The 13767-nt window shown below is 37.9% G+C and overlaps 1 protein-coding gene across 2 annotated transcripts in view; it reads right to left on the bottom strand.

The window, feature by feature from the left end:
- The window catches only part of LOC150099690 (furin-like protease 1, isoforms 1/1-X/2), a 280807-nt gene that overhangs the window by 64174 nt on the left and 202866 nt on the right, over window positions 1-13767 (bottom strand). For both annotated transcript variants that reach the window (XM_090403953.1, XM_090403954.1), the window contains exon 13: window positions 5970-6109. In XM_090403953.1, the coding sequence (XP_090260079.1) occupies window positions 5970-6109 (140 nt within the window). The remainder of the gene's footprint in view (window positions 1-5969; window positions 6110-13767) is intronic.

The following is a 13767-nucleotide window of genomic DNA, read 5'->3' as shown; positions in this document are numbered from 1 at the left end:
TTTGGATCTTTCCCTGGTTTGGGCATGGCAATTATTTTGGCTTCCTGCCACAGCTTTGGTAGTTTACCAGTCATGATGATTTCTGAGAAAAGGGCAGCCAGCCATGTTTGGCCATGTTGACCAAGATGTTTTAGGAACTCAAGGAGTATACCATCCATTCCTGCAGCTTTGCCATTCTTGGTAAGTTTTAAGGCTATTTGTACCTCTTCCTGAGATACTGGGTGTATGAGTTCAGGAAACTCGGGTTCCATCCTCAGGATTTGTCTGGTGGAAGCTTGTACAGCAATTTACAATAAACTTACAATACAGTACTGTAAATGAATTTTCTCTTCCTTTTTACACTTTCTTTTTTTTTACACTTTATTGTAAAAATATAGTATATAATACATAAATACCATAGCAAATATGTGTTAATCAACTGTTTATGTTATCGGTAAGGTTTCCAATCAATAGTAGGCTGTTAGTAGTAAGTTTTTGCGGAGTCAAAAGTTATATGCCGATTTTCGAACAACACGGAAGATTGGCTCCCCTAACTCCCAAGTTGTTCAAGGGTCAACTGTGTGTGTGTGTGTGTGTGTGTGTGTGTGTGTGTGTGTGTGTGTGTGTGTGTGTAGCTTTCCAACCAAAGGCGAGTTAACTATAGTTTCATATGGAGGCAGCATGGCTTTTCCTCTACGAAACTCAGGTTTGCCATCCTGCAAAACAGGCAAACCAAAAGAAAATGCTTACTTTGATAGATATAGTAGAGTATGTAGTTGGATTAACTGCAATATCATGACATTAATTAGATTTATACAAAGCCAAGTAACTTGGCCATGACAGGCAATTGGGTCTAACACATAAGGTAAAAGGTGATAAAAGTTTTCTTAAACATGCATATTATATATATACTAACAAAATATACAAAAATATTCAAAATGCATAGTAACATTGCGTGAACCAGCAGTTATGAAAATAGAAGGAACTAATGGAACTTTTCTTGACTAAATGGAGGTTGTAGTCCTCGAGACAAACAAATGTGAGGACAGCAACGGTAAATGGAATGAAAGGAGATGGACTAAAAGCTTGTTTGGTAGATCTGAAGCTGGATTGCAAATGGGTGTTGACCAGTAGCTGTATGTTTTTATAGCCTTAGATAGACAATGACGAAAACCAGTTCAGCAAAACAGCAGCAATCAAAATAGCCATCGGTTACCTGGACTGCTCTCTTATGGATAACATAAAGAAATTTTAAAGAAGTTTTCAGTGCACCATTCCAGAAATGAGAAAGGCTGGACAGATTTCAGATTTTTATAGGATTAGCAGATGTATAGGTGAGAAGTAATGTATTGAGCAGAAATGAGATCTCTAAGGCTGAAAAAGTTGTGGATGTGAAGTGTTTGAACAAGGAAATGCTTTTCAAATATGTCAGCTCCAAGAGAAATCTGATCTTGTGAGAAAGAAGAAGACAAAACTGTATTTTGGTAGCACTAAAGTTCATGAGGTAGTTATCTCCACTGATGAATAGAAAGGATCATCATTGTGAAAATACTGGTTATAGAAGATCTTGAAGCATGAATATTTGAGGTTTGTCAAATGAAGAGGAAGCTGTGATCTATTGTTATTAGCACAATTATGGACAGCATATGAAGTCAGTGAGAGACAGTTATTTATGTATAGGAGGAAAAGATAAGCTTGGAACACTTCGGCAATGACTGAAATCCAAAGAGAGAAAGGCATCCAAACAAGACACAGTGAACTATCAGAGAGGTAACTGGCTGCCCACTTATAAAGAGCAGCAAACTACAATAACATGGTAGTTTGCTAAGAACATTGTGCAAAACCTGATTAAATGACTGAGATATCAAGTAAAACCATATTTCTCCAAATCTTTCCATGTGTCTAGAAATGGATAATGTTAAAAGCTCCACTTATTGACTCACTCTGGCAAAATTTATATCAATAGTCAGTGATTAGCAGCAAGTAATAAAATATTCTGATTATGCCCTCTGGAGTGAAGCCAAAGATGACCAGTCCTTTTGTTGATTTAACTAGAGAATGACATTCCCCCAGATATATGGCAGTTTCTTTACATCCAAATTTGTTTAAATCAGGAGTATTCTGTAAAGAACATGCTGATTCCTAGAATAACTTTGCACTTTTAAAGTAGTCTTTTTAGGATAATGGTTTTTCTCCATCTTACTGCATGAACAGCATAAAACACATGGTCTGCTGGTCCATTTTTCTGTGCCGATTTATGATTATCCTTGTATGCTCCTGGTACTGCTGAGTTGTAAACTTCATCCTTAGGAGAGTAGATAAGGGGAACCAGTTTAAATATTGGTTTGTAAGTGGCTTGTAAATGGGAAAATGCTGAATATTTTTTAAATTATTTCAGAAATTCCTCTAATGCAAAAAAACTACTATTGTTTTCTGTTAGAATGCTTTTTATTAGGTGGGAGGGGTTTTAATAATCTTTTTAGTACTATACTCATTACTAGTTATTTAAGATGCACATAATTCTTTTTGGAGTATAATGTAATTGGAACAAATAATTCTAAATTATTTATGCTAATTGTGCTAATAAAACATATAATAAAATTGTGCTAATAACATTAGAACTCTATGTTCTAATGTTTTTATTATACCATACAATTGTCCATGACAGTAGTGATGTGAATTAATATTTAGATATCTGTCAGTATGATGCGAGTTTTCTGTACAGAGCTATCCGAGATCTGGTAATTAAAGTATCCAAGAATGGTAACCACTGGCTGGTTGTCTTCAATATCTAAAGTAAATTCTATTCTAGAGCTTAGGCTATTTAAAAGAACACCAAAAACATATCTAATATGTCACAACTAGTTTGCTAAATAGCAAACATCACCAGTTTGGTGTAGCCATCGGAGAGGGGGTTAAAGGGGTAGAGCTTCATACATTTTCTTCAATATTTGCAGCGGTAACAGCAGCAAGCCTTCAATTTGTTCAATTTGGAAATAGATTTTTTTGTGCCAAGTTACTATTTCTTTTAATAATTTAGAGACTTTTTTTTCTCTCCTTGGGGATATAGTAAGATCTCTGTCAGTTATTTGATATGTAGTACCGTTTATAAGAGTTGGTATTATCTTTCTATTATAATTTGAGGTATTCATCATTACAATAACTATTTAATTTTTTTTTTTTGAGATCCAAGAGTCAATTGCATTTCAAATATATATAGTTAAAAGATGCCAAAGGGGACAATTTTCTTTCAGTAAAATGACTCATTCTGTCGCTTCTCATGATGTCTAGTTGATTTGTTTGATAGCAGGGGGCACATGTGGACTTCTGTTTATCTGGTCCTGCATACTATATCATGCACTTTGCATTTTTCAACTTCTGCTTTCCTATCCTCTAGCACTGTGTTGTGCTCAATGTTATATCATCTCACCCCACATTCCACAGTTCAACCACCCTCCATGCAAAGAAACCACTCCTATGCATCCTCTTGCTTATGGCTTCCTTTTGTAACTTTCAGGGATGACCCCCTGTCATCACTCCTTCCTGCCGTTCCACCAAGTGCAAGAACTCCCTGATGTCTACCCTGTAACTGCCTTTCAACAGTTTAAAAGTCTCGATCATATCACCCCCCCCCCTTCTTCTATCTACCAAACTCAGCAGTCTACATTCCCTCAGTTGATCTTCATAACTGACATTATATAGTCCTGAAACATCTTTGTTAGCTTTCCACAGTTAATTTATCCCCTTCAAATCCTGGGGACCAAATTTGAGAACAATAGTCTAAGTGTGGTCTGATCAGGGTCTTATACAATGGAATGATAACTCTTATCTCTGCAGGTCAGTGTCCTTCTCAGTATTGCAGCAATCCTCTGTTACCTTCACCACCTTTGCAATATGCTCCCTGAATTTCAGTTTTCTATCAATCATCACCCCCCAGATCTCATCTCCCCTACTTTCTCCAGTATAGTTCCTCCAATCGAGTATGCATCCTCCCATCAGTGGATTCCAAACTTCAAGACTTACATTTTGCTGCATTAAACCAACACCCCCATTCATTTGCCCATCTATCTAGCTTATTCAAATCCTCTTGCAGAGCTACCACATCTGCACTATTACTAATAACCCTTCCCAGCTTCGCATCATCTGCAAACAACCGAATATTCCCTTGCAATCCAAGGACAATGTCATTGATATAAAGATTAAACAATATAGGTCCCAGTACTGAGCCCTGTGGAACCCCACTTGTAACCTTCTGCCTCTTTGATATTGCTCCACCATACACAACTCTCTGATACCTGTCAGACAGCCAATCCTGAATCCATTTGACTAATCTGACATCCAGACCCATGTGCTGCAACTTAAATATTAGCTTATCATGTGGCACTCTATCAAACACCTTTGCAAAATCCAAAAAAATGGCAGTATATACCTTTCCCTCATCAACGGTCACTTTATTATAAAAGGCAATCATATTACTAAAACAAGAGTGCCCCTTAACAAATCCATTTTGATTCCCACAGACAGCATTACCCTCATATGCCCAACACTGTATATAGTCCCTAACTAATTTCTCCAAGACCTTAACAGCTACTGATGACACAAAATATAATTAGACACTTCCAGTCTGCTACCACCCTTGTGCAGCGGCACTACCTTACCTTCCTTCCATTCCTTGGGTACCTTTCCCACAGCCAGTACTTTTATTGAAAAGCCAGGTCAACAGAGCTGTCAGTTCTTTAGCACATTCTCTCAAAACCTGTGGTGAAATGAAATACCATCCAGTCCCACAGCTTTACTGATATCCAGAGTACTCAGTATTTGGAACACACACTCTCCTCTTGCACTCTAAACTCTCAACCTGCCCTATCCCTCTAGTATTAAAACCTTCTTATCCAGGATGAAATACTCCAATAAAGTACTAAGTGAACAACTCCACTATGTCCTCTGCATCAATCAATCTATTCCCATTTTTATCCTGCAATGTCATTCTTTCACAATTGTTTCTTCTCCTACTGGCCACATAGCTGAAAAATTCCCTACGATTTTCTTTGGATCTTAGTGCCAATCTCTTCTCATATTCCAGTTTTGACTTCCTCACTATACCAGTCACTCTCCTGGCCTGCGTCTTATATTCTTCATGTATCTTCCCTCCACCCCTCTCCTTATATCTCTTCCATAATCTCTTTTTCAACTGCAGTTTCTGTTTGATATTGTTTGTCATCCACTTTACACCAAATCGTGTCCACTTCTTCACTCATATATATAGCTTACTATTGCTGCTAACAAATATTCCTTCACAGTTTCCCAAGCACTAATGTTATCTTGGCCTTCCAATTCTGCCCTCCATGGAACTGCCACCAGTTGATACCTAAGACTATTATAATCACCTGCCTTATAATTCCATATACATTCCCTTTTCTTTGATACACTTGCATGTCTATTCATCTTCCAAGTCAAAACCACATGGTCACTCTCTCCAACTGGTGGGAGAGATGTCATCTCACTTATTATCAGCTTTTCTGATGCTATGACCAAATCCAAAACTCTTGAACCTCTTGTTCCCTCTATTACATGTTGCCTAAGACATTTGTCCCTCAAGAATTCTAGGAATTCCCTCCCCTTATTACTACATCCATTTTCCTCCTCCACTCTTAGAGGAGGACATAAGTCATCACTTATCACAAGTAGTACTCCTCCACCACGTTTTTCTTTCCTATCCTGCCGAAAAATGCTATACCCTGCTACTTCAATTCCTGTTATTATATTATCCTCCATCAACCATGTCTCAGTGATCCCAATAATCTTTGGCCAGGCTGATGCTATTAGCACCATCAACATTAAGGACATTTTCCATTTATCCTGATAGTTTTTGATAGACGAAAGATTTGAAATTAAACAGATTATGTACAATGAATAGAGATATATGCAACATTTTCATATCATTTATCTGTCTTTTCCTTGTCTTTAGCATTAAGTGAATGCAAACTTACCAAGATACCGTCCTTCATTGTGAACTTCTAAATTCCAAACTCCATTTGGATTTTCACCCCAGTTATGTACACTCATAAAAGGCCATTCTTGAAAGCCAGCTCGAGAATTGTCCATTGGTCGCTGAGCCAAAAGTGTTGAGCTGTAAAATAACTGTGCATTAAGAGAACAATTTTCATGCACTTTTTTCTGTAAAACTAAACAAAAGATTATTAAAAAGTATTAATAAAGACAGTACAGATTTATAGCATCTTTATATCAAGCACTATAATATGAACACCTACTTACAGTGTTATATTATTTACCTATTTTTTATTATTAACTTTATATGAGACTGGTAGAAACAGTCATCATCTTAAAAGCATAACTATTTCTACCAAGGATGATTTCATGGGATGACTCAAGGTCAAGGTTATTTGTTACTGAGCTCTCCAAAGGTCCAATTGGTAAAATTATTTTTAACAATAAGATGAAACAGATTCATAAAACTATCTGTAACCTTTCACTATTGTTCAGGCTTCCCACCACTCTTCTTCCATGGTTTGATGTAGCCAAGAATAATTTCCACTGTATAAATGTCCAATTTTTTTTCTAAACATATATATACAATTTTGCCATAAATACTGTTACAACTTCTACACACCCCTGCACTATCCCACAGAATTGCATGAGCCCAGTTCTGTAAGTGGTGCTGTGTGTAGCCAACATTGCATGTTTATCAATAGAGAGAAAGTTGTCTAGCTGTATGGGTTAACATGCAGTGAGGAGATTATGAGAACTGTGTAGCTGTAATAACACTTCACAAGATAATGTAGCCACCTGTTATTTTCAACATGGTATAAGCACTTGGGACCAGTAGGAGGTTTATGTATTGGATATTAACAGTTATACTGATACAAAAGACGTATCTGACAACCAAAGAACAAGTCAACCACACTGTGTTAGGACACAACAAACACCTTGTGACAAATGTTAAGGCATGCCTTTGCTGTAATTCAGTGAGAAACCAGAAAGTGATGTCATGAGAGATGAATGCTTCATAGAGAATGACGTCAGAATGTACTAACTGATGACCTGAGGATCAGTGCCTATAGTCATTCTACTGGACACTTCCTAACACCACACAATGAAAATTAAACTTTCAACATCTTTCTCTAAATCCAGAGTAATTTAATAAAAAGGTGGCACACCATTTGGCAACTCCTATAGGTGGAGATGACCTTGCTAATGCTTCTGCCTAGTATCTCCACTTGGGCCTGGCTCCCACTGAGGGGACCTCAATAAAGGTCAAAACTAGTCTGGGTAGTGGCCCTCCCCTTAATGCATAACATTATACATATCCACAAGGAGATGTGTTTTGCATTATGGGAGATACTGAGATAGGAGTGTTGTGAGCTTGCTCCACCTTTGCAACGAGTTGCACCACCTTACTCCAATCCTGAAGATACTTTCAGGCGCACACTTGGATAAAGGATTAAACTAAATTTACCACACAAATTATGCAGCAGAGGGTAAAATCAAAGGCACTTCTCCAGGGTATGCAATCAACAGAGTCAGAGATATCCTCTTCACAGATGAGAAGATTATCACCACTGAAGAGTTTTTTGGGTATATACTCTGGATGGTCGCAGAGCACATGCTATGGAACCCAAGATTCAAAGGAGTCACCACCCCATGTAGTGATGATGGTTTCGTGGAGGAATGACGTATCATGGGATATGCAAATTGCATTTCTGCAAGAAAGGGATCAAAATTTCCACCAAAGTATATCAAATACTAGTGGAACCCAAGATTCAAAGGAGTCACCACCCCATGTAGTGATGATGGTTTCGTGGAGGAATGACGTATCATGGGATATGCAAATTGCATTTCTGCAAGAAAGGGATCAAAATTTCCACCAAAGTATATCAAATACTGGAACTGTGATATAGCCCCTGAACAACACCTTGCTTTGCAGTAGCAAGGTGTCGATCTCATGCTTCACAGATTTGGGCATGTGTGATGGCAAAAGGGGACATTTCGAACATTGAGTGCTGCTATATGCAAGCTATACATGTGGTTTGTCTGTGCTGAAAACTGTAAATGATTTACTGATAGATTAAAGATTTATGCACTGTACAAGTTGTAATAGTATTTATGACTAGACTAAATACATATCTTAAAACTGTTATAATTCTTGACCAGAGAAATTAATGAATAACTAACTCTTATTTAGAAGTACTGGTCAAGTGTTAATAAACTATTTGATAACCAACTAGTTTCACCAGCTATTGCTGTTGGCATCTTCAGGGTACAAATAAGGTAGGCAAAGTAAATTACAAGCTAGATGTTAACTTACAATTCTAATTCAATAACAAAATAATACAAAATAGTACTGGACGTTACTACACTTCAGCTCATCACACCACATCTCCCAAAAACTTAGCATTATTCATATGCTAAGTTTTTGGGAGATTCATATCTAAGAAAAGAGCTATACAGTTTACTACAGACCAAAATGATCTACAAGAAGAATTGACTACAATATCCAACGACTTATCCTTAAATGGCTACCCTAGAAGACTCATCAACAAGATTCTCTTCTCTGACATACCACAAAGACAACAAGATGTCACCCAATATATCACCACTATAACTATTCCATACGTTGGTACCATTTCCAAAAAACTGGCTCTCCTCCTAAAACCACACAATATTAGAGTGACTTTCAATCCAATTGAAACTATTCAGAAATTTCTCAGATCACCGAAAGACTTCCATCCTTTCTACAAGTATGCTGGAGTTTACAACATCCCTTGTTCCTGTGGTCTTAGTTACATTGGTCAGACATCTAGAAGCTTCGAAATGAGACAAAAGGAACACATTGGTTATAAAAGAAATAACAGACAAGCTATATTATTATTATTATTTCGGGCAACTCCAAGGAGTCAACAGACTCATCGAGGAAGGCCCTAACATCATGTCAAGAACAACTATTCGCTACTCATTAACCACTCTCCAAGTAAAAAACCTAGCTCTAACACCCCTGCTAACCACATTCTTGCCCAGCTTCCATGTATGGCCCCTAGTCCTCCCACCACCAGTCCTATTCTCAAAAATATCTTCTGGATTAATCTTATAGAAACCCTTCAGTAATTTGAATGTCTCAATCATATTACCCCTTTTCCACCTATCAACCAATTTTTGCAACGCACAAATCTTCAATCTGTTCTCATAAGGTTCATTCCACAGACCTGCTATCATCTTGGTCACTCGTCTCTGGATCCTCTCCAACTCCTCCCCATCAAGAAGAAACCCTGGCACCCATATCTGGACACAGTAGTCTAGATGTGATTTTATCAAGGCTCGATATAGAGGAACAATAACTTGTTTGTCTCTGCTTGTTAAAGTATTTTTCAGCATCCAAGTGATTTGATGAGCTGATTTAGCCACTTTTGCAATGTGCCCGCTAAACTTCAACTCCCTATCTGCCAACACTCCCAAATCCCTGGCATCATCAATCTCTTGGAGTATGGTTCCACCAATGTAATATACTGCTGCTAATCTTTTCACTCCAAAATGCATAACCTTACACTTTACCACATTAAATTGACATCCATTTTCCCTGGTCCAGTCCTCCAAACAATCCAAATCATCCTGCAAAATTTTGACATCCTGTGCACTCACAATTGCTCTGCCCAACTTTGCATTATCAGCAAACAAGTGAACACTTCCTCTCAGATCCATTTCTATATCGTTAATGAACAAATTGAAAAGTAGTGGTCCAAGAATAGAACCCTGTTGCACACCACTAGTCACAAGTCGTCTTTTGGACTCCACTCCTGAATAAACCACTCTCTGGTATCTCTCCATCAATCACCCTCCTATCCATCTCACCAACCCTATATCCATCCCCATCTGCTCCAGTTTACTGATTAGGGTTCCATGTGGTATCCTGTCAAAAGGCCTTGGCAAGATCCAGTAGAATCACTGTAAACCCATTACCCTTATCCAGTTCAGCCATCACTGTGTTATAAAACGTAACCAAGATACCGAGGCATGATCTACCCTTCACAAAACCATGTTGCACCTCCCATACAGTATCCCATTTTCATGTATCCAATCCTGTATATTCTTCTCTTGACTAATTTCTCCAAGACTTTGACAACGATTCCTGAAATGCTAATCGGTCGGTAATTTGCAACAGCAGTCTTGGAACCTCCTTTATGCAGTGGAACTATTTTCCTCTCTTTCCACCCCCTCAGGACTAACGCAGACCTGAGACTCAAATTGAACAAAATGGTTAAGGGTACTGACAATTCTTTAGCCACTTCAAGTACGACACGAGCTGGTATACCATCCAATCCCACAGATGTATTGACATTGAGTTTTGCAATAGACTACTCACCTCCACCTCATTCACCACAATTCCCATATAATCTATTGGTTCATTCATTTCTGCAATGTCACCGCCTGGATGATATTTCTTGCAAAGTGCTTGCTCAGTAATTCAACTATATAAACTGATTCGGTTACTTCCCTACCATCGGCATTCTTTAAAATCATTCTGCCATATACGTTTTTTCTTTTACTTGCAACATATCGAAAAAACTGTTTAGGATTCTCTTTAGCCTGCATGGCCAATATTCTTTCGTAATCCTTTTTTGCTTTTCTTACCACACTCGTTATCCTTCTGGCCTGCACTTTATACCGTTCATGTGCCTGCCAGTCACCTATCTCCTTAAATTCCCTCCATAGTTGTTTCTTTTTTTGCAGTTCAAGCTTAATGGTGTTATTCATCCATTTAACCCCTACTTGATTTATTATTCGGACTCTAGGTATACAGTCAGTCTTTGCTTCATGCAAACACTTCTTAACCGCCTCCCATGCACTATCAACTTCTAGCTCTTGCAGTTTTACATGCCTTGGCACTGAACCAATCAATCTCCTAAGCTTGTCATACTTACCAGCCCAATAATTCCACACGTACCCTGTCTTAATTGTAAATTCCACTCCTTTATTCACCTCCCAAGTCAAAACCCAACGATCACTCTCACCAATTGGTGGCAACGTGGTTATATTCGTTACAGCCAAATTCTCAGAATGCAATTACTAGGTCAAGCACTCTCTTACCCCTAGTATTTTCCATTACATGCTGTCGCAGATAGTTAACCCTTAATAACCGCATAAAATCCAATTCCTTCCTCCCAATTGTCCTCTCCTCCTTCCAATCAATGTTACCATAGTTGAAATCTCCCTTAATAATTATCCTCCTACCACTCATTTCTTCTATTTGCTTATGCACACTACCTCCATCATCACCTGGTCTATAGCAGCACCCAACTGTATATTTTGTTCTGCCAGTCTCAATCTCACACCAAATAGCCTTAAATGAGCTCTTTTCACTATCCTGCAATACAACTTCAATTTTCCTTGGCTGCAGTTCATCAGCTATCATCAATAACACTCCTCCCCCATTTTATTCTGTCTGTCCCTCCTAAACACACTATAACCTCCACATTCTATCCCACTAACTATATCATCTTCTGTCAGCCATGTTTCACTAATGCCAATAACCTGTGTCTGGAAGTGCCAACCAAGACCAAAAATTCTTCCTTCTTGTTCCTAATACTTCTGGCATTTGTATACATGAATTGCAGAAGCCGATTTGTCCCATTCCTATTTTGATGCCTTATACTAACTATCCCATTCTGATTCGTTATCTTTCCTACTCGCTTGGGCATATTACACACATTCACACCCTCAACTGTCTCCCTAAAAAATGCATATCTATTCCCCCCCCCCCCCCCTTAATAACTCTAGTTTCCCTGATTCTGCACATTCACTTCCACTACATTCGACAACACCTTTTCAAGTCTCCGTACACCAAATCATTCAAATCTAAACCATCCATTTTATATAAATCCTTTCGCCCACTGAACTCATTCCACACATCCACAAATTCCACACCACTCATCAAACATAATTCACGCATAAAGTCATTAGCAATTATGGCCCTCCTTCTATACTCTTCACTGTCATACCGTGGCAACAGACTCACCATTCTAACTCTCTCACTCTTCACTTTTGCTACCTCAAGCAATTCCTTCACATCCTCACTCATAGCCTTTTTGTTTCCTTTCAAGTCATGTGTACCTGCCACCACTATCAATTCTTTCACCCGCTGCTTTTGTATTCTAATTGACTCGCTTACATTCTTAACGTTCGCACTGGGTTGGTACGATTTTGTTAAACTCTCAACTAACACACCTCTTACTAAGGAATCTCCACACAAAACACGCTCTTTCATTTTGTTTACACTCACTATCATACCCTTATTTTTTCTATCATACTTTTGCCGATTATTAGTCGGTATGCTTAGTAAACATCTTTGCCAATGCTCCAGCTGCCGATTTGCTCTATGTATCGCTCTGTGTAATAGAGCGATCTCACTCATTGCGTCAGTGTCATCATTTTTATTCTCCGATGATTCATTCAATCGTTCTGTATGTTAACCTTCATTCTCACTTTCAATGCCACTCTCACAGCTATCAGGTACTACCTCGCAAATATCACCATTCATATCTCAAATATCACTGTTATCTAGTTTCTCACTTTCAACAACGATATCACTCACACGACCTGAAGCACTCTTTAAATCATCACATTCTTTACACTTTTTGCACACATTCAACTCCACTATCGTTGTTTAACCAGACTCCAACCGCTCTCCTCAATGCATACATTTCACAAATGGTACACTGAATCAAATTCTTTAAGTTAAGATTTTTAGACAAATATGGCAACCTGGATGTCATCTTTGTATTCCTCTTTATGGGAGCCATGGGCACAGATAATCGTATCTATCAATTTACTATTAAAATACTCAAAAAACACACAAAAATCACCCAGCCACACTAAAATACTAAAAGTAAACAATACTATATAAATACTATGCAAATTCATCAATTTTTACTCAAAATATCACTCATCTGTTCAGGAGCTATCCATAAACACTACATACCATATAGCCCTCTAGTGGCTATTCCCAATATCTGGCCTTTCTTCCCACTTCTCTACAACCAACCACATTATTGAATGGAATAAAAGTTAGATGCCTTATATAGAAGAAAACTACCGTTCCAGAATCTTCAAAGCAGCAGCTACAGTTGCCCGTTCCACAAAAAACATCAACAGGAATCAAGGTTTAATCCTACCTGATATATGGAAGACCTTAACCAGATCACTAAACACACATGAAATGAACTTCAGCACCAACTACAAAATGTTTCTCAACAAGTAAATCATGTATCCGTGACACGTGTATTGTTTCACACTCAGTACTATTTTGTTATTGAATTAGAATTGTCAGTTAACATCTAGCTTGTAATTTACTTTGCTTACCTTATTTGTACCCTGAAGATGCCGACAGCAATAGCCGGCGAAACTAGTTGGTTATTAAATAGTTTATTAACACTTGACCAACACTTCTAAATAAGAGTTAGTTATTCATAAATACATACCTTGTTTATTAATGTAATTTAAAGCATAAATCATATAGAATGGTAACTAACTTCAGTAAAATTTATGAAAAATTTTGTTTTAAGTTGACTGTAATGGTTGTTTGATTCTGATAGAGAAAATAATGACAACATTGTTTTCATTTGTAGTTGCTAAAATGGTGGAACATGTGTAATTCGAATGGAAAGAGACCCGAGTTTGAGTCACGTCATGACAAAAAGGAAACATTAGATGATTTAGGTTTGGAATGAAGAGATAGCATCAGGGAATAAGGAGAATGAATTTCTTGAGTTCTTAAGG

Source organism: Typopeltis vanoorti, chromosome 14, assembly GCF_054136105.1.
Source record: "Typopeltis vanoorti isolate ZY-2024b chromosome 14, IOZ_Tvanoo_1.0, whole genome shotgun sequence".
NCBI lineage: Eukaryota > Metazoa > Arthropoda > Arachnida > Uropygi > Thelyphonidae > Typopeltis > Typopeltis vanoorti.
The sequence above is the reverse complement of the archived record's forward strand: the minus strand, read 5'-3'. Positions and strand labels throughout refer to the sequence as shown.